Source organism: Patiria miniata, unplaced genomic scaffold, assembly GCF_015706575.1.
Source record: "Patiria miniata isolate m_02_andy unplaced genomic scaffold, ASM1570657v1 HiC_scaffold_6, whole genome shotgun sequence".
NCBI classification, from domain to species: Eukaryota; Metazoa; Echinodermata; class Asteroidea; order Valvatida; family Asterinidae; genus Patiria; species Patiria miniata.
Genome location: NW_024037073.1, coordinates 13042195 through 13066763, shown reverse-complemented (window position 1 = coordinate 13066763; position 24569 = coordinate 13042195). Strand labels below are relative to the sequence as shown.

At 39.2% G+C, this 24569-nt stretch overlaps 2 protein-coding genes across 2 annotated transcripts; one reads left to right on the top strand and one right to left on the bottom strand.

The window, feature by feature from the left end:
• The first annotated feature begins 4898 nt into the window (after positions 1–4898).
• Positions 4899–17251, top strand: LOC119743402 (KATNB1-like protein 1). Its single transcript, XM_038219793.1, is given in 11 exon segments — positions 4899–5066; positions 5756–5881; positions 6791–6840; positions 7084–7174; positions 7858–7927; positions 7930–8045; positions 9954–10120; positions 11303–11401; positions 12817–12924; positions 13817–13910; positions 17079–17251. Coding segments are annotated over 10 exon segments (951 nt in total). The 5' UTR covers positions 4899–5066; the 3' UTR covers positions 17109–17251.
• A 3643-nt stretch (positions 17252–20894) lies between these two features.
• Positions 20895–22813, bottom strand: LOC119743587 (palmitoyltransferase ZDHHC22-like). Its single transcript, XM_038220001.1, has one exon. It carries the CDS (start codon positions 22120–22122, stop codon positions 21256–21258), a length of 867 nt encoding a protein of 288 aa, XP_038075929.1. The 5' UTR covers positions 22123–22813; the 3' UTR covers positions 20895–21255.
• Positions 22814–24569: the final 1756 nt, after the last annotated feature.

Genomic DNA, 24569 nt, shown 5'->3' with positions numbered 1-24569 from the left:
ATAATTACAGACAGATTAATACACAATTCAATTCAATTCAAATCAGTTGACATTTATTTAGCAATCTCCAATAAACCAATGCAAATTTGGATAATAAAAGTATAATACAGTGATATTTAAATAAACGAATACAAATATGAAGGTAATTATCACCATAAAAGTAATGCTTTGAATCTAAGTATTTAAATTAAAATTAACAGCAAGCGAAGTTTAGAAGAGAGTAGTATCGAAGAGTACAAGGCTGTTCACATAAGCAGAGGCTTGTAGGTGGAACAGCCTGGACAAACAATACAACGTAATTACAAGAACAAAAAGACAGACACGATCGGATACACAAACAAAAGACAAACAAAACCAACGTAAGTAACCAAGCTGATGCAAGATTAAAGGGAAAAAAAGCACAAAGATAACAATGAAAACGGTAGGAAAACTAAATATTGAATATTGTAAGCAAAAAAAAACCCATATAAATGGTAAGGAAGGGAAGGCTATGTTACATACTGGGAGAGAAGAAATCCTTTATAAATGTATGAATGCCCTGATGTCATCGGGAATAGAGTTCCATAAACGTGGACCATGCATCGAACTTAAGTGTGAGGCTAGCGTATAGACCTTTATCATGCGTCCACCATTTTAGTCCGTGATGTACCCTGTATCCAATAACAGTACTGGGTGATAATGTTTTGGTGCAAAAAGGAACCAGACTATTTTTCCTTCCAGCCTCGCTTCGGTTACATTAATCTGAATGGGAAAAAATCAAATGGCTGCAACATGATAATGGTCTATAGGGTGCGATGGAATAAGATATTGCGTGATCTGCAGGGTTGCATGAAGAAAGCTTTACAAAAGTAAGAAATTAAGTCACAGCAAAAAAACCCCACTAACTAATACAGAAACGACCAAAAAAATATTAAAAAGAAAAAGCCAGATTATTTAAAACATACAAGTCATCTAGTATCTACGGAAATTTGAAATTTGAATATCCTTTGAGATATAGATATGCGATATCATTTTTATGATAAAATAGAAAATGTACGAAACGATGGAACAGTATAGGGCGGATACTATAACCGTACAGATTGTGTCGGTTGTTCATGAACTTGCTGGGCTTGAGTTTGCAGGCAATTTGGTAGAGTCTAATATGCTCCGTGCCACTTTTAGCTCTCACGTTTGTGTCGTTATGCAGAAGGCACAATAATTGTGTTATGCGACCAATCTACGAACAACCCCTCCACATGAATTTCATTTCAACCCTTCCCTATATAGTCCTTGTTTGATCCTCTGATTTTTGTTTAGTCTAACTACAGTGAAATCTTGATAAGTCAAACCTCAAGGGAACAGGTTCAAAATGACTCCTTCCTTCCTTCCTTCCTTCCTTCCTTCCTTCCTTCCTTCCTTCCTTCCTTCCTTCCTTCCTTCCTTCCTTCCTTCCTTCCTTCCTTCCTTCCTTCCTTCCTTCCTTCCTTCCTTCCTTCCTTCCTTCCTTCCTTCCTTCCTTCCTTCCTTCCTTCCTTCCTTCCTTCCTTCCTTCCTTCCTTCCTTCCTTCCTTCCTTCCTTCCTTCCTTCCTTCCTTCCTTCCTTCCTTCCTTCCTTCCTTCCTTCCTTCCTTCCTTCCTTCCTTCCTTCCTTCCTTCCTTCCTTCCTTCCTTCCTTCCTTCCTTCCTTCCTTCCTTCCTTCCTTCCTTCCTTCCTTCCTTCCTTCCTTCCTTCCTTCCTTCCTTCCTTCCTTCCTTCCTTCCTTCCTTCCTTCCTTCCTTCCTTCCTTCCTTCCTTCCTTCCTTCCTTCCTTCCTTCCTTCCTTCCTTCCTTCCTTCCTTCCTTCCTTCCTTCCTTCCTTCCTTCCTTCCTTCCTTCCTTCCTTCCTTCCTTCCTTCCTTCCTTCCTTCCTTCCTTCCTTCCTTCCTTCCTTCCTTCCTTCCTTCCTTCCTTCCTTCCTTCCTTCCTTCCTTCCTTCCTTCCTTCCTTCCTTCCTTCCTTCCTTCCTTCCTTCCTTCCTTCCTTCCTTCCTTCCTTCCTTCCTTCCTTCCTTCCTTCCTTCCTTCCTTCCTTCCTTCCTTCCTTCCTTCCTTCCTTCCTTCCTTCCTTCCCCCCCCTCTCTCCCTCCCTCCCTCCCTCCCTCCTTCCTTCCTTCCTTCCTTCCTTCCTTCCTTCCTTCCTTCCTTCCTTCCTTCCTTCCTTCCTAACGAAGGAATATTAAATTAAAACAGCAATATGGCGGCATGTGCAGAAACCAAAGGTTTATATTGCCATGCCAGGACATACAAAAACAATTTACAAACATGAGTGGAAAAACAAAAACAAGGACAAGAACAATTATCTGAATTATCTTCAGAGTGTAACTTGAATTGATGAATAGGCCTACTACTGAAAGCAATGAATTCTTTGTTTGACTTAACAGTTAGTTGTTATCAGATCAGAGTTTTACTTATCGAGATTTCACTGTAAATCTCACCATGAGATTGAGGTCTTCGTATACCATAATTAATGCGGTTAGCGCGAGTTAGTTCACTATTGTGAGAGCGTCTATAAAGAAATTGAAAAGAAATAACATATCGTGTTGAGAAGATCTTCACGAGTTTACAGGATTGATTTTCGGTTAAATGCCCTTGGTAAACTGACCTCGACTGCGCTGAAGTCACACTCACGTGTGATTACCCAGCTAATAAGCGCCTTGCACAGTACGCCCTCACGCGAGGACATGCTTTGTCATTTAAATTAAAAGTCACAGTGGAAGTACAATGCGTCTACTCATGCGTATCACAGAGGAACTCCCACGAGACATCTAAAAGCTAAGACGTCAGAAGCAAGCTTACGGTCGGCTATGTCAGCATGTTTATATTCCACGGTACTTTAAGACTGACGGAGCAGATCTAAGAGTAAGCTTTTGCATGGGGTTCGTTGGTTGCATGTTTTTCCTATCAATGTTCCAATACAACTGAATATTCTCAACATAAGGTGAGTCCTGTCGTATTTAATTAACCAAAGTAAATAACGAGAACATAATTCATCCCCGGATTTAGAGACGGTACAAAACAAAATCCCCCTCCACCCTCCCGAAAAAGTGTTATCGTTAAAAGCATGGGCGTCGCCAGGAGTTTTTTTAGGGGGGGGGGGCCAAAGCAAATTTTTCGCGAAATAGATATAGAATGGTGAATGTTTGAAATCGCCTTCTAAAAGCCAAAAAAAAGAAGTCTTGTAAACGAATCTGAATGGACATTGACGAAAGGTGCTGCTCAATCACTTAATTGATTGAACACGGAATCGAATGTTGTGGTAGCGAAAATAAAACGCGTGTTCAGAGCGATTCTCAAATTCAGACGAAAAATGAATGACCGATTTTCAGAAGTGAATGATCATTCAAGGAAATTGGCCGGAAAAAGCTATATATTTGTTCCCGTATTTGGGTATATTTTTTATTATTTTATTTTTTTGAAAAGTTTATTTTGGTGATTCAACTTTGACACTTCCTGGCTTTAATAACATTTTTTTATAAGCATAGTGACTGAATGATTATGAGGACATAGTAACGATCCAAAATGGCTACTACATTTTTTTATTCAAGTTCACTAATTCTAACATTTAAATTCGTCAGAGAAAAATTTCACTTGCTTTTAACAAAACCAATTTAGTCATTAACTGTTCAATTTCAAAGTTTGGTCATCCTCTTTAGTCACTGGGTCGAGAATAAATCCAATAGACGAATTTGATTTCTGAATAACAAGATTTGGCGTAGACGAGACGAAATCGAATACTCCTAGGTCGAAAACGTGTGCTCATTGTTTGAATTTATTTGGACTAAATTTGAAATTGTTTGACAAAAGACGAAATTAAACATGGGAAGTGCACTAAATCGATGTTGCCGGACGGATTTGAATACAAGAATCGGTAAATTCGAGCGAAAAATGGTTTAAAGTAGCATATTACACCCTAAAGTTAAGCGCATTTATACCTTCAATTTGTCTACGGCCAGATATCATCAAGTAGGCCTCGTCTTGCCAAACCTTAGTATCATGAACTTCAAATTCACCATGTTGCTTACTGGTACAGATTAAAAACCTCAGTAGAATCACCAAAATAAACTTTTCAAAAAATAAAATAATTAAAAATATATAGGCCTATCCAAATATGGGGAAAAATATTACACGACAGGTATCAACGATTTATGCAAATTAGGCATAATATTTCCACTATAAAATCCAGCTTGGCCATCATTTTCAGATTCAGCACCCCAACTAAATAGCTACTTCTACTCGAAAATACCTCTTCAAGTAACAATTTTTGAAATATCGCCTAGTTTACCTGCACACGTTTTAAAACGTGGATCGTGCATTGAGGTTTAAGAAAACAGCCAGTACCACCCACCAAGGGTGCACGCCTGCAAAATTGCAAATAGGCCAAAAATCCGTCCGCCGAGCTCATGAACAAAAGTTATACCCTCAAAATATTCTATATTAGAGTTCTGAGAGCAATTGGGGAATTGAAGAGATATGGTAATGAACCACTGGCCTGGACTTGGGGCTTCCGATTCCGAGCATTTTTGGATGCTATTGGGCTCGAAACTGGTGCTATTTTGACATGTTGTGGAGGCGGGAATCGTTTTTTAAGATGGCTACTTTTCCGCTTTGGGGAAAATAGGGGTCGTGTCTTCTTTGGGTGAGAATAGCTCGAAAAGTCAGTAGTCAACCCACCAAAACATGACAAGAAAATGAAAGATGACGTGTTGCTCATCATTTTTCTGTGCAGCTAAAATACCTGTTAGAGTAATGAGTATTTTTAAAAGAATTTTGAAGTACTGGCATTTAGCACTAGTGTCTATGGGAATTTTAGTGCACCCAAGACGGAATGTACATACACGTGTAGTTCCGACGAGTGGTGGCGCTGTTCAGAAAGTAAGATCAAATTTGGTGGTCCAAACGGTCGTCCCATTGGTCAATCAGCTGATTGCAGCAAGCTAGCCGGTTGTTTTGAACAAATCGTTTATTGCAGTCATCATTGAAACTGAAAGTTGTATGCTCCGAAATTTAACAAGAAACGAAGTTTTAAATCAGACTACTGTACACAAACCGTAAGTCTTTGGAATTGGAAGAGCATGTATTTGGTTAGCCCCATAAATGTGGCCAATTTACTGGACAAGGGTACCTCCGCAAAAAAAAGGTCACACTTGATCAAATTGATCAATGAATTAATGAATTTGACATGTTTGATGAGTTAAGTGCATTTTCAAAGTATTTTCTAACATTTTAAGTAACAAAATTGGAAATGTTGCTAAGTCCCAGAGGCAGGCTAGAGACCTAGGGCCTAGGCCTATCTTATTCAACATTTTTGCAATGAGAAATATAAAGTATGAAAAAAGTGGTGTCAATGACTGTCACTTTGTCAGGATGCAATATTCTTCGCACTCGATCGTCACGAATGATCATTACGGCTGCCGTGATGTGATTTTAGTTTTACATGTCATAGGTCCTGCATCATGTATGTGTTGCAATAATCAAGTTCTACTATTTTATATAGAGAGCACTGAAGATAAGTGTTTTAAATTGATCAATGTTGTAAACGTTACTCATCTCTTGTCTGCTGAGAATATTATTGTGTTAAATCAAATGCTGCATTTTATACTAAAGTAGAGTCAGAGATTAAGGAGCTCGGAGTGATGACAGCTGTTTAATTTGTTTATAAGATTGATAAGTTTTTTAGTTTGTGTAATGGTTGACACTTTTTCTTGTTTGGTATTTTTTTGTGTGGTCACATCCCAAGATGGGTGATGCCAGAGCATACCAAGCAGCAATGAACGCTGGAGGTGGGTTCATCCGATGGGACTGGAACAAGAATAAATACGTCTGGGTCAGCAAAAAGGACTTACAAAAGCAAGCAATTAACAAGGTGTGTATCCATAAATTGGCATGCTTAACATGCTTAATACCCAAAGCACTTGCCTCTTTGTGACTTCAAAGTAGAGCTGTGCATTGGGTCATGCAGGTTGACCAGGCCAAACAGACCCGAAACATTATACATAGATATAATCATGTAAACCAAATCCGAACCGAAACTGATCTGAAATCCCTAAAACTGACCCGACAAAAATTCAAGGAAAACTGACCTGAAACCGAACCGACCCGGCTCGGGCAACTGTGTCCGCCTTTTCTGCCTGAATGTACCCGTGTCGCATGAAAATTGTTGTCTCTCCGTAACTGAATCATACCGTACGGCACTCACAACGTGACCTACTGGTGATCTAGACTGTGCGTGATAGACTGCAAACCATTTTGGTCGTACCGGGCACAGTGACTCTGCAATAAACATTGCACCATTTGAATTTCCAAACAGTTTCAGGTTTAGGCCAAAACAAAAAAGTCTCCGGTTTCTGGTATGGAGCTTGCCCAAAATGTGGTGCGGCGACGCGGCTTTTTTTTTTTTTTTTACCTGATTTTTTTGCTTCAAATCATTGAAATGTCGGCTGATGACTGCAAATGGTGCTGACTAAACTTAGTGCAAATATATGGGAGTCCAGAGAGGCCACATAAAGCTTATTCTCGACCATAACCCAATCTAAAAACACGTTAAAATTATGCAGCAGCAGGATTCCAGTCAAACCAGTGAGTTTGGCAGTTTTGAGATATCATCTTTCATTGAAAAAAACCTTTTTCATTTTGCCGACGCGCATGGCTACGGCGACGCGCGCGCATACCAGAAACCGGAGATTTTTTTTTTTTGGCCTTATTTGAGGTTTTTCCAAACCGAATCTTATGGCTTACATATCTATAATTGAACCCTTTTATTTTCCACTTCCAGAAACCTACAGCACCATCACCTTATGAGCAGAACATCGCAGCCCTCAAAAAGTAAGTGCTACACACACGATTTCTGCCAACCATAGCTAGAATTCTGTGCTTATGTATGATCAGCATTCTGTAGTTTTGTAATACATGAATCATCTTCCAATTTTGCTTCACAGAGTTTCTATTTTTGTGAAAAGCATAAATTTAAAACATAATGCATGCATAGTCATCTGAGTGCGGGGCATTTATTAAATGTCTTTTTGGTCACTTGTTAATAAATGCAGTAATGTTTGTGTTTGTGTGTAGTCGGCAGCGAAATCACAACCAGCCATCCTTTAAAGTTCCTGTGAAGAAGGCCTACCGACAACCTTTGGTGATGTCAAACAAGCAAGTGAAGGTACATGTTCTATTTTTTCCCACTTTCATTCTGTACCTCCAAAAGTTTTTCCCATGGTGGTGTGAAACACGCCGTGGGCTTGAGCTGCTTATGTTGGTTGGTTGGTGGGATGGTTGGTTGGTTGGAGGACAGTTTGCGCCGGGGTGTATTATATTGTTCCATACCATGCGTGTATCAGAGCTGTGCTAGTGAGTTTCTATGGAATACCGTACCTGCAGTTTGGTTTGTGTCCATGAGCAACATACTTTGATGTAATTACATCAGTCTTCTGAAGCACAGATTCATACATTACATACGCACGTACAAACAGTGTTGGCTAATTGGAGCAATACACAGTACACTGCAGAGTACTTTTTTTGGTGAAGAGGCCTCTTTTCAACTTCATGGTCAACTTTTTACACATGTTGTCCTGCTGTTATCTATCCATCCTTCGTTTTTGCATTCAGGACCCCACAAACATAAATACATTTAGAAGTGTCGTAAATAACCATCATTACAGTGATAGAAATTTAGAATTATTTCACTAATATCACTTCTAAAATGTAATCATTGGTGTTAAAAAAAACCATGTGCAACATACATGTAAATTTGCAAACACACTGTGACTTTTCTCCATGAAGCACAGCAAGAAATGGCCGCTCAAAAACTCATTGTATTCTCGCTTTTTTTTTTTCTTACTGCAGCCCCCAGGAAATGCAGGGAAGGGACCGAAAGCACCCTCTCCAGTCAAAAAAGTGGTCCAACCATCCGGGGCCATCGTCCAGGCAGGGAAGAACTGATCCAGAGGAGGGAAAAGGCTAACAACAAAGAGAATCATCCCATCAAGCAAGGCAGTGGAGAGGAGGCAAATGTTGCCGCACCACCATCTGAGGTTTGTGGAAATTTGAAACATGGGTTTAAAGGGAAAATACAACATTTGCAAACATTGAAAAATAAAACTATCAAGTTGTTACAAAATACCTTACTAGGATGTTGGTAAATGACAGTCTGAAGCATCCTGTAAAATTATGGCACCTGGTGTGAAATCATTTTCAAGAAAAATGGTACTTTTGTATACATTTCCAACGGTGGTCGGCCGACCACCGTTGGAAAAACCTCACTATTTTTTAATTACTGCTCCAAATTTACCATATTTTTTTTCAGTCCAAATTTGGTTTGCTATTGGTTACATGTTCATAAACGGGTGCAGGCCAACTAGACTGGTAATGGTTCCCTTACCTCAGCTTACCATTTTCCAGCGTTTTGGATCCATTTATCTTTAGTGGAGTCAAGGAACCTGACTACTTGAACATTTTTGTCTTTCTTGGTCTTTCCATCATTTTCGAACACAAAACTTCAAACATGTCAGTGTAACAATATTTGATCTATTATACTTACCTCCCCAAAAAGTTTATTTCTGAAAATTACAGCAAAAGCCAATGCTGTACATTCCATTTAATGATCAGGAATTTTTTCCAAACCTTGGCATTGTCTTTGACTTTGGCTTGTCTCTAAGTCTTTGTCCAAGACTTCATTTGAATTTTGTTACACTAAATAAGTGTGTAAGCCGTCACGGCTGCAGGTGTCTATGGAAGATTGGCAGTGCTATCCAAGACATTCTAGGCATATGCCTCATATGTCCTTGAATACAATCCAGCTAAGGTATGCTCGGAATCTCTTGGATAGCAGTGCCAATGTTCCCAAGACTGAATTTGATTCATCTTGTTGATAGCGTTCTCGATATCGCCACGGCAGCTTAACTGCACTTGCCAAGGTCAGCACCAGATGAATTAGGAGAACAAAATCCAAATGCTTTGACCAAGACTACTTTGTCTCTGGCTCCAGACAAATTAATTAAGGAGCCTTTAATGCTCATGATTTGATGTTCAGTTGCAGAAAATGGACCCAATAATGAGTCCCTCTTCCATTTCAGCAACCAAACCCATAAAATGGGAGACTGAAGCCACAAGGATTGGAAAATCCCCCAGTGGTGGTGCTTACGTGGATAAAAATCAAAGCTACCATCGCTTTTTCCGTGTTGCTCACAGGGCTGGCCCCTGAATTTTATCATTGGCAGCAAGTTTCAGACATTTTAAACAAATTTAAATGAATTCCTACTTTTCAATAAATTACATCAGTAAAGGACCAATCCTGATCTTCACTCCACCTTAATTGCAGTACCTGCTCATACTTCCCCATTAGAATATATTCCAACCAACCAGCTGACCCCGTCAAGCTTGGTGGTCCAGTGGTTGAACGGCCGCTTGCCTTTTTAAGGGCTAACGGTGTTGTTATTCAAGGCAGAAACTTCAGTTTCACATCTGCTTCAGCATTAAACGATCACCCCAATTTTAGGGGTAGATAACTTTGGTTATTCTTCTGATTTCAGTGGTGCATTGTCGTCTCAGAGTATGACAGTAAGACAATGAGAAAACTTTATGCACTGAATGTTTTCAATAAGCAAAATTTTGGGTTTACAATTTGAAGAGAAAAATCCTTAGCTCGAGAAGTGTTCCTATTTAAAGTGACATCACAGCAATAGTGCCCTCAGTTGTCAGGAAAGGCATGAAACATGTTTAATGGTTAAACAAGTGCACTTTGCAAAACCTCTAACCGAAAAGGGATGTCTCATAGTTTTTATACATTTCAGAGGATTGGATATTTGCTACAAATATGCTCGACTCTAAAATCCACTTCATGAACCTTTAAGTAAACTCTAAGACAGTTAGCGCTTTTGAAATTACGTCGGTGAAGGGCAAGACCCAACATTGAACTTGACCAACCTGTTTTGTCTTAACAGCTCCTTGGTGGCCACAGCACCTTTCTGTCCATTATATCCAATCGTCTGATCCACCTCAACGCAGCCCTGACTTTCTGGAGGAAGAACCCCGGTGCCCTCATCACCTACCTCAATCGCACAGCTGATGATTCGGTTACCGTGGATGTGCTCCCAGTTTTGACGTTGAGGTAAGGACAAAAAAATTAATAAGTCGGTCTCTGGTCAGCGCGCGCGTCGATTTTAATCATGCGCGTCAATCTTGTTTTTCTTCCAAAATGTTCCGTGGTAGCTCCAACAGCGCCCTCTATTTCCGCACCTCCTCAATTTTTTTTTACCAAAGAGCACCAGGGAATGGGAAATTGCACCAAGGCAAATGATCGAAAGCACCAAGGCAAATTATGGAGGACACCAATGTACATGAGGACACAAAAAAATCAAAATAGTACCCCACCTTGTCTGTACAATCCCAGCTTGAAGAAAGAAAAAAAAACCAACAAAAAAGCCTAACATCATTTTTTTTTTCTTTTTTTTTTGCTGTTTGACTGAGACCTTGTGTCTTTCTGCCTGATAATATGTGCATGGAATGTACTGTCGATTTGGACTTGATTAAGATGAAATTTGATATATAACAAACACAATTTTAAATTCATGCACATCTCTTATGCACGGAAAATTTACTTTAAATTTACAAGCTTCACACTAATGCATTTTACAGTGAAAATTTGTCTGAGACTCGAAACTTGCCATCTTTAAGTATGTGCTGCTGGTGTGCGTGGCACTGTGTCTATGGTGCTTCAAAAATTACTGAATAAATTTCTTTTCCATTTTTGCATAGACACAAAATGTGATGGCTGCTGTGTGCCCTAGCGGTGAACTCAAAAGTTCAAATATTCTAATCCAGTAGACATTCCAGTAGACATTAGGCCAAAAAAAAAAAAAAAAATCTCTGATTTCTGGTCTGCTCCCGTCGCCGTTGCTTTGAGATGGGGTTACGATCCAGTATAAGCTTTATGTGGCCTCTCTGGACTCCCATATATTTTACACTAAATTTAGTCGGGCACCATTTGCAGTCGGCAGCCGACATTTGAATAAAAAAAAAAGGAAAAAAAAAAAAAAAAAAGCCGCGTCGCAAGCTCCATACCAGAAACCGAAGACTTTTTTTGTGGGCCTTACAGAAACGTTTTTATTTTGAGATCAAGTCGCGTGACCTTTACTTTTCGAAGAACTGGAAGGTCGAAGTCATGTAAAGTCAAATGAAAACAGAGGCTTGATCAAAGAAAAAAATTTTCAGAAAATAATTGAATATTGAGTAAGCTGTCGCTAGTACTCATAAATTACCATAATAATATATTACTCTTGCTTCATTTCAGTTTAGTGCGGCAGTCGCCTAAGGCTAAACTGATATCGATGGGTGCCTGGCTAGAATTTCTACCAACCCTTCACAGGCTTCTGCGCAGCAAGTTTGCAGAGTAAGTACTAGGAACAAGACATGAGACAATAAACACTGTAATGCAGAATCATAGCACAGCAGGATCACTGAGTTGCTTTGGTTTATGTAAAGATGGGCATGATAACAGTGATAGTTCCATTTTATGTCATTTTATTTTCTCAGCGAATATTTACAAAAAATAATGTATTGAAAATGCTGAAAAATTTGAATCTGTTCATTTATGTTGGCTGATGCACTATTGAAAATTCTGGTGAAAATCTACTGTTGCAAATAATATGTAATAACATGAAATCAAAAACTTTGCAGGGGTGAGATTTGTCAGGATTTTGTTTCTGATTTCAGGATTTTTCCTGCTTTCAGAATTATTTTTTAGTATCCTTTTTGAAATCTGGAATTCATGAGTATGTGCTGTAAAGTAATAATAATAATAAAAGAACATTTGTAAAGCGCCGGTATCCGCCAAAAATAGGCACTCATGGCGCTTGAGGAGAAAGTCAAGTTAAGATTGTGTGTTGTGAGAGTAAGCTTGTTTGTACAGGTGAGATTTTATGTTTGTCTTAAATGTTGTGATGGATGGAGATGATTTGATAGCCAGAGGAAGTTGGTTCCACACTCGGGTTGACGCTGCAGTAAAGGATCTGTCACCCCATAGAGTGGAGGTCCTGGGCTCGTGAAGCATCATGAGCTCACTGGAGCGGAGTCCGGTGCGTGCTGTTGAGTACGGGTGGATGAGGTCGATGAGATACTCCGGTGCATTGTTGTGGAGGATTTTGAACACGAATAGGCCAAGTTTGTATTTAATTCTGTATGATACTAGAAGCCAGGTATTTTTACCTTTAAAAGTTTATAATCATGGAACATTATAAACTTATACTATGTAAGGGGTGCCTTCACTGAAGGCAAATACAGATACACCATTGACCCTATGTTAATCTGGGGTTCTTTGATACCCTCCTAAAGCCTCTGCTAATCATATTGTGGATTTTTCATTTCCCCCGATCTCACCCCTAGCTTTGAGAAGCTTGAAATTCATGGCGGAAGTTTGCAACCTTGCAGCTTTAAGTTGTGTATATGTGGAGCAAGTCGTCAGAACAAGCAATTTTGATCCATAGGCAAGTTGAGGCAAATTGTAAGCCAAAGGAAGGCTGGAAATGAACCAAGGACATTTTTCAGTCATTGGAAATGTAACCCAGCACGACATGAAGTGCAATTAAAATTGCCCGGTGCTTTCTTTTTGGAGATTTCCTTGAACAAGCTGCCTGTCGATTACCTCATGTAAGATAGCTGTCGGTTCACGGTGAAGTTTATAAACATCTTTCAATATTTAAGTGGAAAAACTGTCTTTACTGCACAGACTAGAGTCCAGTTCTTTGCATGCTTGCTTATAATCTAATTACTGTCACATCTGTACTTTCTGATTGTATTTTATTGCAGCTACATTAAAGTGAGTCTTGACCTGATACGGACTCTACTCCGGCACTGGACTAAAGAGCTAGAAAAGCAGAAGTGTCCACAAAACGCCACACACCTCCTACAAAGCCAGTAAGTCACAAATACATGCAACTTTCTTTGTAAGAAAGTGTCACAAAACAACATTGAAGATGAAAAAGGCATGGAACAGGCTTTTATTTTGTACTTCTGTATATTGTACCTCTGTGTGATTTGTAGTCTCTTAAAATACAGGGTGAGTGAAAAAAAAAACGAAACCCAAATGTCGGGACCATTGTTTTAGTGACTGTGAAGTTCTGCATGTAGCACTTTCAAAATCTAGGATATGAAAGCTCAATTCATGAGCTTTCTTTTAGTACAAGAATCATTCAAATCACTCATGTACGTTTCAAGTTACGGAATTTTAAACACAACCACTGTTTTAAAGTTCTGTCCACGGATCACAAAAATGTAAGTGTTCTATCAGCGAAATGAAAACAAATCACATAGGGATGTCTGTGAATTGTTTTCGATTTGCTGAAAGAATGCACACCTTTCGTGTGATTCCGTAACTTGAAAAGTACGTAAATGATTTGAATGATTCTTGTACTAAAAGAAAGCTTATGAATTGGGCTTTCATATCCTAGATTTTGAAAGTGCTATATGCAGAACTTCAATAAAACAATAGTCCCGACATTTGGGTTTCGTGTTTTTTGACTCACCCTGTATGTTGAAACCTTTGCTTTTCACATTGTTATAAAAATGTACTTGCAGGCAACAAGCTTTGCAGTTTTCACAATGGGAATCAGTGGATTTAAACTGAACTACATACATGTAGAGATGTAAAATATCAAGGGTACATGTTTGTATCCTGTTATTATTGGCATGCATTTGTGTGTTCTTTCAACCGATGAACTCTTTTGGAAAATGATCGCTCAGTCGCTCACAATGATTTTTGGGTTTTTTTTAAATGATTTTATTATTTATTTGATTTTTTTTTTTACAGAAGTGTCTCTGGAATCTACAGTGGCATGGTTGCCATGTCAGACACTGTGAGCTTGCTAGCGGAAAGACAGGGAAGTGTTGGCAAGAAAGCTAAGGTACATATTGTGAAGTGAACAAGGTTTTCATAGAAGTATGAAAAATATAGTACATGCTTGCTAAGGCCAAAAAAAAAAAGTCTCCGGTTTCTGGTATGGAGCTTGCCCAAAAAGTGGTGCAGCGACGCGCCTTTTTTTTTTTTTTTTACCTGATTTTCTTGCTTCAAATGTCGGCTGATGACTGCAAATGGTGCCCGACTAAACTTAGTGCAAATATTATGGGAGACCAGAGAGGCCACATAAAGCTTATTCTCGATCATAACCCCATCTAAACACGTTAAAATTGTGCAGCAGCAGGATCCCAGTCAAACCAGTGAGTTTGACCTTTTTCATTTTGCCGACGCGCATGGCTACGCCGACGCGCGCGCATAACAGAAACCGGATACTTTTTTTTTTGGCCTAAGCCAAAACAATGCTTGTCCTCAACATTTTTCTGAAGGGGATAATGTATCTGGCTCATGCTATATATTGGGGCCCACATTTTGTCCTGTCCCTGTTACATCTGACATCTATGAGTTTGTTATTCTGGATACACTCCTTCATGCTTTCTTTCTTAGATAGTAATGAAAGCAAACTGCATGTAGCTATCCAAAAAACAAAAATTAGTTCAGAGGCGATAGGGACAGAAAAGATGTCACAAATTTGATCCTCAATATATAGAATGACCCATCTAGGGCTGTGCCTTTACAGATAGTTTTAGAAGTGGATACCCCAAAATCATCACAGCTGGGTACCTAGGTGGGTATCTGGTTACTGGGGCCAATTTCATAGAGCTGCTTAAGCACAAAATTTGCTTAAGCACAAAAACGTCTTGCTTAATAAAATCAGGTTACCGGCCAAAACTCCATACGATTGTTATGCTAAGTAAACAACAGCTAAATACCAGTCACAAGCAATGTACATCACATGGAGTTTTGGCCGGTAACCTAATTTTACTAAGCAATGTTTTTTCGTGCTTAAGCAAATTTTCTGCTTAAGCAGCTCTATGAAATTGGGCCCTGTTGGTTAGTGTATACAGTTTTGCCAAAGTGTGTAGCCTGCTGATCTCTATATCAAGACTGGCTGCCGCAGACGAATGACATTTGAAGCTATGTTGGAGATCTATAAAAGACAAGTTGCCATCTTTATAGGCAGTCGTGATTCACTTTTGTACCATCGTGGTTCACCTGGTTTACCTTTTTGTCCACCACTACTGACGACAGTTCACAATTGTTCAAACGTTGGGGTTTTCTTTGTGAATGCCGCAGTTCACTTTTTGCAACTTTTGGAAATATAATCACGACGGAAATTTGTCCTTTTTAGAACATCATGTACGTGAACAAAATGCAAAAGGAGAAAAACAATTCACAATACTTTCCATTTTGTTGAAACTTGTTGGCACATGATTCAACAAGTAATACTGCTATGAATTATAGACAGTAATTGATCAATGCTAAAAGCAGGCTTCGCAACCCATCTCACCCCCAATACACACATCTACTCACTTGCCTGCGGTTCAGTCTGTTTTGCCCACGCTTACTTCCACCCCTTATTCAAGTATTCAGTTCAAATGTTGTTTGAAACTTTGTATGATTGAGTGGTACATAGGGAAATAGGTTTGGGGCATAGAGCTATAGATATTAAATTACTAGAGCGCTAACTCCTCATTCTTGCGCGCGGAGACGCTTTGAAGCCGTCCTGGGCGCAGACATTTTGAATTCATGTGCGTGTTTGTAGAACATAATGAAATCAGATGGATTGAATTTTGAAAGTGTACTCTAAATGCAACGCGCATGTAAAACGTACGCAAACTTCTTAAGCGCGTGTTACGGTTTAAAACAAGAAACACGTTTAATCATCAGCAGCAGATACGCACACGCGTTGTGCTATTTGCGTAGAGCAAAATGACGTGACATGCTCATTTGTTGATCCTGCGTTTTGGTTTTTGGCGTATCGGCTTTTATGACGCACCGGTATGGAATACAAACGCAGATATGAAAATAGACGTACAAAATACATACAAAATTTCTACTTCACCATAGGTTTTTGTATAAACATGGATGCGCCCAGCAGGCATCGCTTTGTACATGAGTTAGCGCTCTAGTAATTTAATAAAGCTTGATGGTTTGCGGGTACACGGACAAATCTCTTTTGTGAGGAGCTGTAACTCTCTGAAGAGGTCTGTGGTGAGAATAGGGTCTCAAGTTCAAACCGTTCACATATACACTGTTCTTCTTCAGGAGCCTCTGGAACTCTATTGATGGAACTATAAAGACTCAATCGTCCGTGGGCGGATTCAAGTCCTCCTATAAAAACGTCCTCATCTCCCTCTATGTGACTTAGCTTCTGAAATTTTCTTTCTTCTTTTTCTCTACTGAACCTCAGATTTATGGCCAGTTCGAAAATTCTTTCTTTCTTTTTTTCATTCTAGTTTACTATATTTGATCTTTGTTTCATTTCATCAGCAATATGTACGGTGTTTCTTACTAGTTTACGTATGTGTTTAATGTCATGTCCTTGTATTTTTTGTAATCAGTTTGTTTTGTCTTCGATCCGTCAATTTGGTCTTCCTGTATCTGTTTGTCTGTTGTGTGTGTGCGTATGTGTGCTTGTCTGTCTGTCTGATTTATATGTCTCATCATTTCACAGTATTTCTTTATTTAGTTATTATTTAAAGGCATCTCTATGCAAGCTTCTGCTTACAGAATATGCTTCTATGTATGTGCAGAATGGAAATAAATGTGAACTGAACTGAACTGAGATTGAAAAGAGTACATACATGTATGGTGTTTGAAACGTCGACACCTATATTCTCAATACAGGCACTGTTCAGAGCCAACACACAGTCGTGTTTTACTATACTCTCGAGGACAATGCTTTGTCTTTTCCTTTGTCCCTGTAATATAACACTCTCCCATAGACTAAGCGAACAAACGCACGACCGAGGACCGATTTCAACAAAAGATGAACTCTCGAGGACAACAAAGAATCTGTTGTTGTCCCTTTGTCTGTCTGTCCTTGGGGTGTATATAGTTCACGTACACTTTGTCACAAATGAGATTTGTCCATGGTATACCCGCAAACCTACTTCCCTATTTACTGCAGTTTATAGATTCAAATGACATTTCATAGAATCATTATATTATTATTAAAGAAAATAACCAGTTCATAACCCTTCTTCTTCATCAGGTTGTTAAAGAACTTCTGGACAAGCTCTAAGCACTACTAATGAACGGCTGAGCTCAGCTGCTGCAGGTATTGCATCTAAGTTTTTATCAATACCCGGCACAAGTTGTATGTAAAATATAATACTTCTCACTTTTGTGGAATTGGTAATAAGGCCAAAAAAAAATATATTCGGTCTCTGGTCAGACCAAAGTTCCGGAATTGACGCGGCCACGCGGCTTTTTTTTTTTTTTCTTCCAGCTTGGATTGTACAGACAAGGTGGGGTACTATTTTGCTTTTTTGGTGTCCTCATGTACATTGGTGTCCTCCATAATTTGCCTTGGTGCTTTCGATCATTTGCCTTGGTGCAATTTCCCATTCCTTGGTGCTCTTTGGTAAAAATAAATGAGGAGGTGCGGAAATAGAGGGCGCTGTTGGAGCTACCGCGGAACATTTTGGGGAAAAAAAAGATCGACGTGCATGATTAAAATCGACGCACGCGCTGACCAGAGACCGACTTATTTTTTTTTGGCCCAATATAATGAGATCAGCATTTAAAAATCAGGGTCCAAACTTGCCTTCAATAGAAGTTTTTTGTTGCAGTTTTATGCTTTACAATGTACATGCATTGCTTATAACCCTAACCGGAAGTAACACGATCTTATGTGCAGGTTGTCAGAACATAGGGGTGTCCGAACATACAGCATTCACCATGTTGGATATGGCATTTTTAACACCAGAGGGGCACATAAGCTGAGGGTGCTATGTGTCCCAAGGAGGTTAAAAACGCCATATCCCACATCACAGCAGTCAACAACTGTTTTGTTACATCGTGCCAATGAGTAAACAAGATAAAGGCTTTGAACTTACAATGCAAGAAATAAATTAAATCGTGGTAGTGAAGCATTTCGATAACTGCAAGCTTTCCCGCCAGACATGAGACTGAGCAGTTCTAGTTTTCATTCACGAGGTGTGGTGTGTGCAACGCAGTGTATATGAGGTAATTTATATGTAATGCCGTGTATATGAAGTAATTTATATTCAACACAATATATATCATGAAGTAAATGGTTATGTTATAGACTGGACACGTGGCCCTTTCTGGACCAATGAGTATCCAAGCACACGATATAATAATTATTAATCCTGACACCCCCACCAGTATTTGCAGTATTATGATAGATTCAAGACTATGAGAAACTTAAAACACTTGAAATTGGGCTGGGGTGGGTAGCCATCACGTGAAAGTGAAACTAAAAAAGAATACCAAGATTTACTCCACAAACCACAGCTCTCCGGCCATGAGAGAGTTTATATGCAATTATATTTATAACCATATCATTATTATGGAATATATGCCTGGTTACAGTTTTCACTGTGCAGTTCATACACATGTACATGTATAAACTGATTTTGAACTTCGGGTTTGTACATGTCGTAGTGTACAAAATAATATTTATTGTCTGTTGTGAACCAGGATACAAGTCACACACTCTTTTTCTTTATTGTGAACAACTTTCAGTTTCACAAGACACTCCTGTTAAAAGTTTTTCACTTAAATACATTAGCATCATTTTAATGATAACATTATATACATGTACATATATTATATTCCTACAAATGCTGATGTCTTGAGACTCCGTCCATTTTTTCACTGAAACCAAAATTCATGTAAATATTAAGACTTGTGTGTATGCAGTGTGAATTTCTATAATTGTTTTGCGTCATTCCAACTTGAAAAAAGGTACACGTTTGGCCTCCAATAAGACATTAACATAATGTGTTTAGATTGTCCAAGAAAATAGGTTTTATGAAACAAGGATCAACTTGTTGGCATGTTAAAATAGTCTAAATTTGAGCTTTATGTATTCCTATTTATTTCATTTTTTTACTCACAAACAGCACAGTTTACTTCACCATTTTAGATCATTTAATATGCAACCATACTTAATAATAAATTATTTTAAACACAATAAATAATACAATATGTGTTACGTAACAACAAACACTTGCACTGAGCATGTAATGAAAATGAAAGAAAAAAACCCCAACAAAACACTTTATGTTTCAATTAATTTACAATGAATTATATTGTTTGGTGGCCATCTCGATTCTGTTTTAATGTAAATACAATTTTGCATATCTCAGTAAACCAGTTTCATAAAGGAAGTTCAATTACTGTCCAATCTGACCGAACCACATTAAAGGGGCATAACAGCCTGAAATCCCCCCCTCCAAAAAAAATGTTTTGGATTGTTTACTTTAATATCCTATTTCAAAGGTCTAGTTGAGAGATGAAAAGAAAAAAAAAGACGAAAAAACCCCCCAGTTGTTTACAACGGACACTGCGGAATTTTTGTGTGTTTACATCCTACTTTTAAATGCTCTTTCCAATTAACATCATTTCATTTAAAATGCATTTTGTAGCCCAATTCGCACATTCTAGGATGTAATATCCCTTTAACCCCTTAGTCACTGTAGCAGCCAAACCGCCCTGCCTATTACTCCCTGCACTGCCCCAAACCACCCTGCCTATTACTCCCTGTAGCACCCCAAACTGCCCTGCCTATTACTCCCTGTAACACCCCAAACTGCCCTGCCTATTACTCCCTGTAACACCCCAGACCACCCTGCCTATTACTCCCTGTAACACCCCAAACCACCCTGCCTATTACTCCCTGTAACACCCCAAACCACCCTGCCTATTACTCCCTGAAACGCCCCAGACCATCCTGTCTATTACTCCCTGTAACATCCCAAACTGCCCTGCCTATTACTTCCTGCACTGCCCCCAACTGCCCTGCCTATTACTCCCTGTAGCGCCGAAACCTCCCAAGCACTCTATGGTTTTATTGATTTTTTTAGTGAATAAAAATAAATTGTATACAATGAAGTCGAAGTGCTAATGGATAGCCCTAACAGTCCTGAATCCTCCAATTTTAATATAATTGTGCACTACCCCTAGTGAGTTGCTTTGCCCGTGCTTTTCAACAAATTCAATTTTTTTCTATAATAAATGTTTAACTTGTATGATTTATCCCAACGAAAATACACGTACATCCTGTTTTGGACATCTACCTCTGAAAAAGGTTTTGTTTTGGGCACATCAGATACACTTGTATAGGCTGCCTCCAAGTTTGGACATTATTAATATTGATTGTGAGAACCAGCCTACCCTGCAAGAATGGAATTATTGTCTGGCACTGCTGGCAACCAACCACTCAAAATTGTAATAAATAACTCAATAACGATTTGTTTGGGTCGATATCTAATTCAAAAGTGAATATAACCTTAGTAAGTGCTATAAAAATAGCAATTTAGAAAAGGAATCAGAAAAAAAATGTTGCAACCGGATGCCACTTCAGTGGTTGTCTACAAAGTCTATGGAGAGTCAAGACAATTTTCCGTCAAGTATTTCCTTACAAAATTGGAAATGTTTCTCTCAGTCCAAGATTCATGTCTCATCATCATTTTTGAAATGACTGACCTTCATTGAGATGACATATGAAGAAAAAATATCAGGTTGCAACATTTTTTCCAAGGAATCTATTTTTCAGGATGAAACCTGTAAATAGCACGAGGAATACATCTCTAACAACAGATCTATAGTCTTGAAGAAACTCACATATCTTAGCTTTTTGTTTATGTGTTACTTTATTTATTACCCCCTTTTACTGAGTGTGGCCTAGCGGTTAGGGTTAGTGACTCATGATCAGAGGGTCAGGGGTTCGAATCCAGCTGCACGCTGGCCATACAATGTGTCCTTGGGCAAGCCAATTCATTCCCACTTGCCTCTCTCCACCCAGGAGTATAAATGGGTACCAGAATTAGCTGGGGAGTAACCTGCGATGGACTAACACCCCATCCAGGGGGAGTAGAAATATTCTCAGTCTTTTTTTTTTAACTGACTGCCCTCCTTTCTTCTATATTGGCCTCTGCTGGGCTTGAATGTCACTAACCCCCACAGGGGTATTCTCTAGGCACCCTGCCAAATGCAACAGAATGCAGTGAACTAATACATACCAGCCTTGGTACCAAGTACCTACCCTGCCAAATGCAACGGAATGCAGGGGGTGCAATGCATCAGATCAGGAGACTAATAAGTGCAACAACTTGCAACAACTTTTTACCACTGGTGCATTCTGTTGCATTTAGCAGAGTTTGGGGATGTGAGTGAGAGTTGCATCAAAAAATTACAAATCAATCCGAGTGGTTCCTTGCTAGTTGTGTCACACCCTCGTACATTCCCGTGCCATATTGGGGTAGCGGCAGAGGGGCAAGCATACCCAAGAGCCAGTATTTTCCCAGAGTGTCAGTGAAGTTCTCCCAGATGGATGTATCTGTACCCCTCTCACCGTTGATGGCCTCGTGGGTAGTCAGTCCCATCACCATGAGGAACATCTGCCAAGTGAAGAAGCAAAGCCCTCCAAATGCCCCTGTCAGACAAACGTACAGGAACAGAACAAGGAGCAACTCCTGAGACCCTGCAGATCCAAAAAACCACCGTTCCATGGACGATGGAAGTAGTGTGAAGAACGTGAACGGCCCGAGAAACTTGGTCTTGAAGGACACGTGCATGTACATGGCCGTGGTGAGGAGCGCGTACACCGACACCAGGGCTGTGTGCAGAGAACAGTAAATAAAGTACTTCTGGTTGTTGTAGCCGACACACTTGCCAAGGATGAAGCAGTGGTGGTCATGCTTGCGGATGCACTGGTCGCACACTTTACAGTAATGGGCGCGGAAGGGAATCATGGGATATCGGTTTGCCGTGAGGAAGGACGTCCGTTTGCGCTTTTTCAAGTGGACGTCGCTGGAGGCGGCAAGCAGATAGTTGCCCATGGCATTGGCAAACAGATACAGCATAAGCGCTCGGTGGCTGGCCAAGGAAAATCCCAGCGCATGTGACAGTTCCGGCAAGACGACTGTCCATTGCAAGATGGCACCCAGTATGGTGACACTTGTGTAGTAGCTGACGCCTATCACATTCAATGTGGTCGTTAGTGGCCTGCGCAAAATCCTTCTTATCCAGTTGTCACTTTGTTTTGGTCCATCAGCGCTTCCCATTTTCCTCTGCGACACATAAAGAACCAGGCTTCACTTATCTATGAAAACATGTACATGCTCATGTGCATGCCATCCCTACTGTACATACCAGTTCTTGTAACAATCAATACACATGTATGAAAGGCTATTGAAGTCATCAGGTCAATGCCTGGCTAACCTATATTGGATGAATACACACGGACAATTGCACTGCCATTGTACCACAATTCACTCAGTGAAAGTGCAACTCAGAACTTGCCCCCGCCTATACACATGACACCTCACGCATTGAAACTGAAACCAATGCAATGTACAATGTAAATGTACATGTTACAAAGAAAAACAGTGCAGGAAAATACTTGTGCTAAGTCAGACAATGATTGTAACGTATATTATAGTACATGTATAAGCATCACAATATGACACAGGAAAATGAATTTTACAGTACATGTATATGCAGTATAGGCATCTCTATATGACACAGGGAAATGAATTTGACGCTGTTGGTATCCCATGGCAACAGGTCACAAGGTCATATCTAAATTCGACTGATGTGTGACTCTGCATTGAAAGGAAAGGAAAAAAAATTAAAGAAAAGTTAAAATCATAAGACCTGTGTCATGCCTGTAGGGGGCAAGGGAATAATTCAAGGTTCAATTTGAAGTATCAAACTACAGCCAAATGGTTGGGACACTTCCTGAGCCTGCCACGGTCACCCACTGCCCCGGTCAATGTTGTTCTCTCCAGCTGATGGAGCACACACTGCGCAATGAGAGACAACATTGAGTGGGGGCCGGCGCGATTTGGCCAGGATTGTAGAATACATGTGCAGGTGCATTTATTGTTTATATGAATCTTCTAAAGATTCATCAGACTTAATCAAATTGAAACTGAAAGCTTTTATTTCAGTTTACAAACTACAATACATTGCAGACGAGAATTTAAAGAAAGTATGCTAATTGATTAGTTCTGACCAGTGATGGGAATAATATCCAGATCATTTACAAGTCGGTTTGAATTCCACTACATGTATTTGGTTTGGATTTTGAAAACCTGATATTCAAAACTCTTATTAAAAAGTAAGCTTTCCCTTTTTTGTGTGACACAGGCAAAAATCAAAACAACTGGAACATCTCCCATTTGCTCCACGGTCTCCGACTGTGACCACATTTACTCGCTAGTAGTCTTCTCGGTTCAGGAGAGTTCCCGCCCATTTTTTTCACCATTACAGCTCTGAGCGCATACCATGTGGCAACTCACTCTCCACATTTTTTTTTGGCATGAATGTGAGCTGAATGGAAAGTTCCAGTGAAATCAGAAATTCAGTTTGAAAAAAAAGGATTGTAACCAAATTTTGAAATCTCCGATTTCTCCCACCACCAATTCCAACATAATGGCATATTGACAAAATTTAAAAGAAATCAGGAAATATTGAGCAAAAATTTCAACAGTAACCGACCGTATCATCGCTGACATTTCATATGAAATGATGTCCTTGTAGTTTGGATAATAAAAGACATCACAAAACCAAACTACAGTATTACAGTGATATTTATCTTCTACATGTAAAGTACCCAATGTTCAAATTTTGAATTTTATTTTTCCTATATAGTTCCTCTAAATATGAATCCCTTCTGAACTCAAAATATCATGTGGACTCTCTGATCTACATTGTAAATCTGTTGAAATATTTGTAATTTAAATATGACAACTCTAATTGAAAGACATCTGTAACTAAAGTTGTCTTTTTTATCAAACAGATGCCACACAAAGTACAAGTAGTGATGACATCAAACATGTTCCATGCTACATTTATTTCATAATTGCACAACAAATCACGACTTGGCTACTTTCAACTAAATATTTCAAGCATTAACACAAGGTATAAATTTTAAGTACAAAATATATGTATCAGAGTACAAAAAAGATTGTCAAATACAGATACTTTTAAACAGTTTAGCAAAACTATCATCTGGAGGAAATCTTTTCAGTTAACAGTAGAACATACAACTAGTAAAATAGTTTAAACAATGCTGAAAATCTCTTAATTTCAATAATGAAGTTTGATTCATTGCCATTGCGGAGAAATAAATTAACTTTTACATGTGATCCTGTTTGACATTAATATACATTTCAGTATTAATAAAGTTGGAAACAAACCTGTTTTGACTTTGAAGTTTTGAATTTAATTTTTGTTTAATAACCTGCTTTGGATTGATTGAATTGTTTTCCGTAGAATGGGGGGGGGGGGGGGGGGGGGGACCCAACGTGAAATAAGGGTTTCATCTTTTCAGGTGCTGCTTTTTCATGTACATGTATTAAAACTGCTTGTGAACGTTTCTCTGTTGACTTCAGTTATCATGCAGATTTACCTTCAACTTTGAAGGAGAATATCCACAAGAATTTGTATATTATTATCTTTGCGATGATTATGTAATTAAAGAAAACATGGTGTTACGTACGGGACA

Coding starts and splice junctions, on each gene's coding strand:
- LOC119743587 (XM_038220001.1), bottom strand. CDS start 22,122: ATGGGAAGCGCTGATGGACCAAAACAAAGTGACAACTGGATAAGAAGG.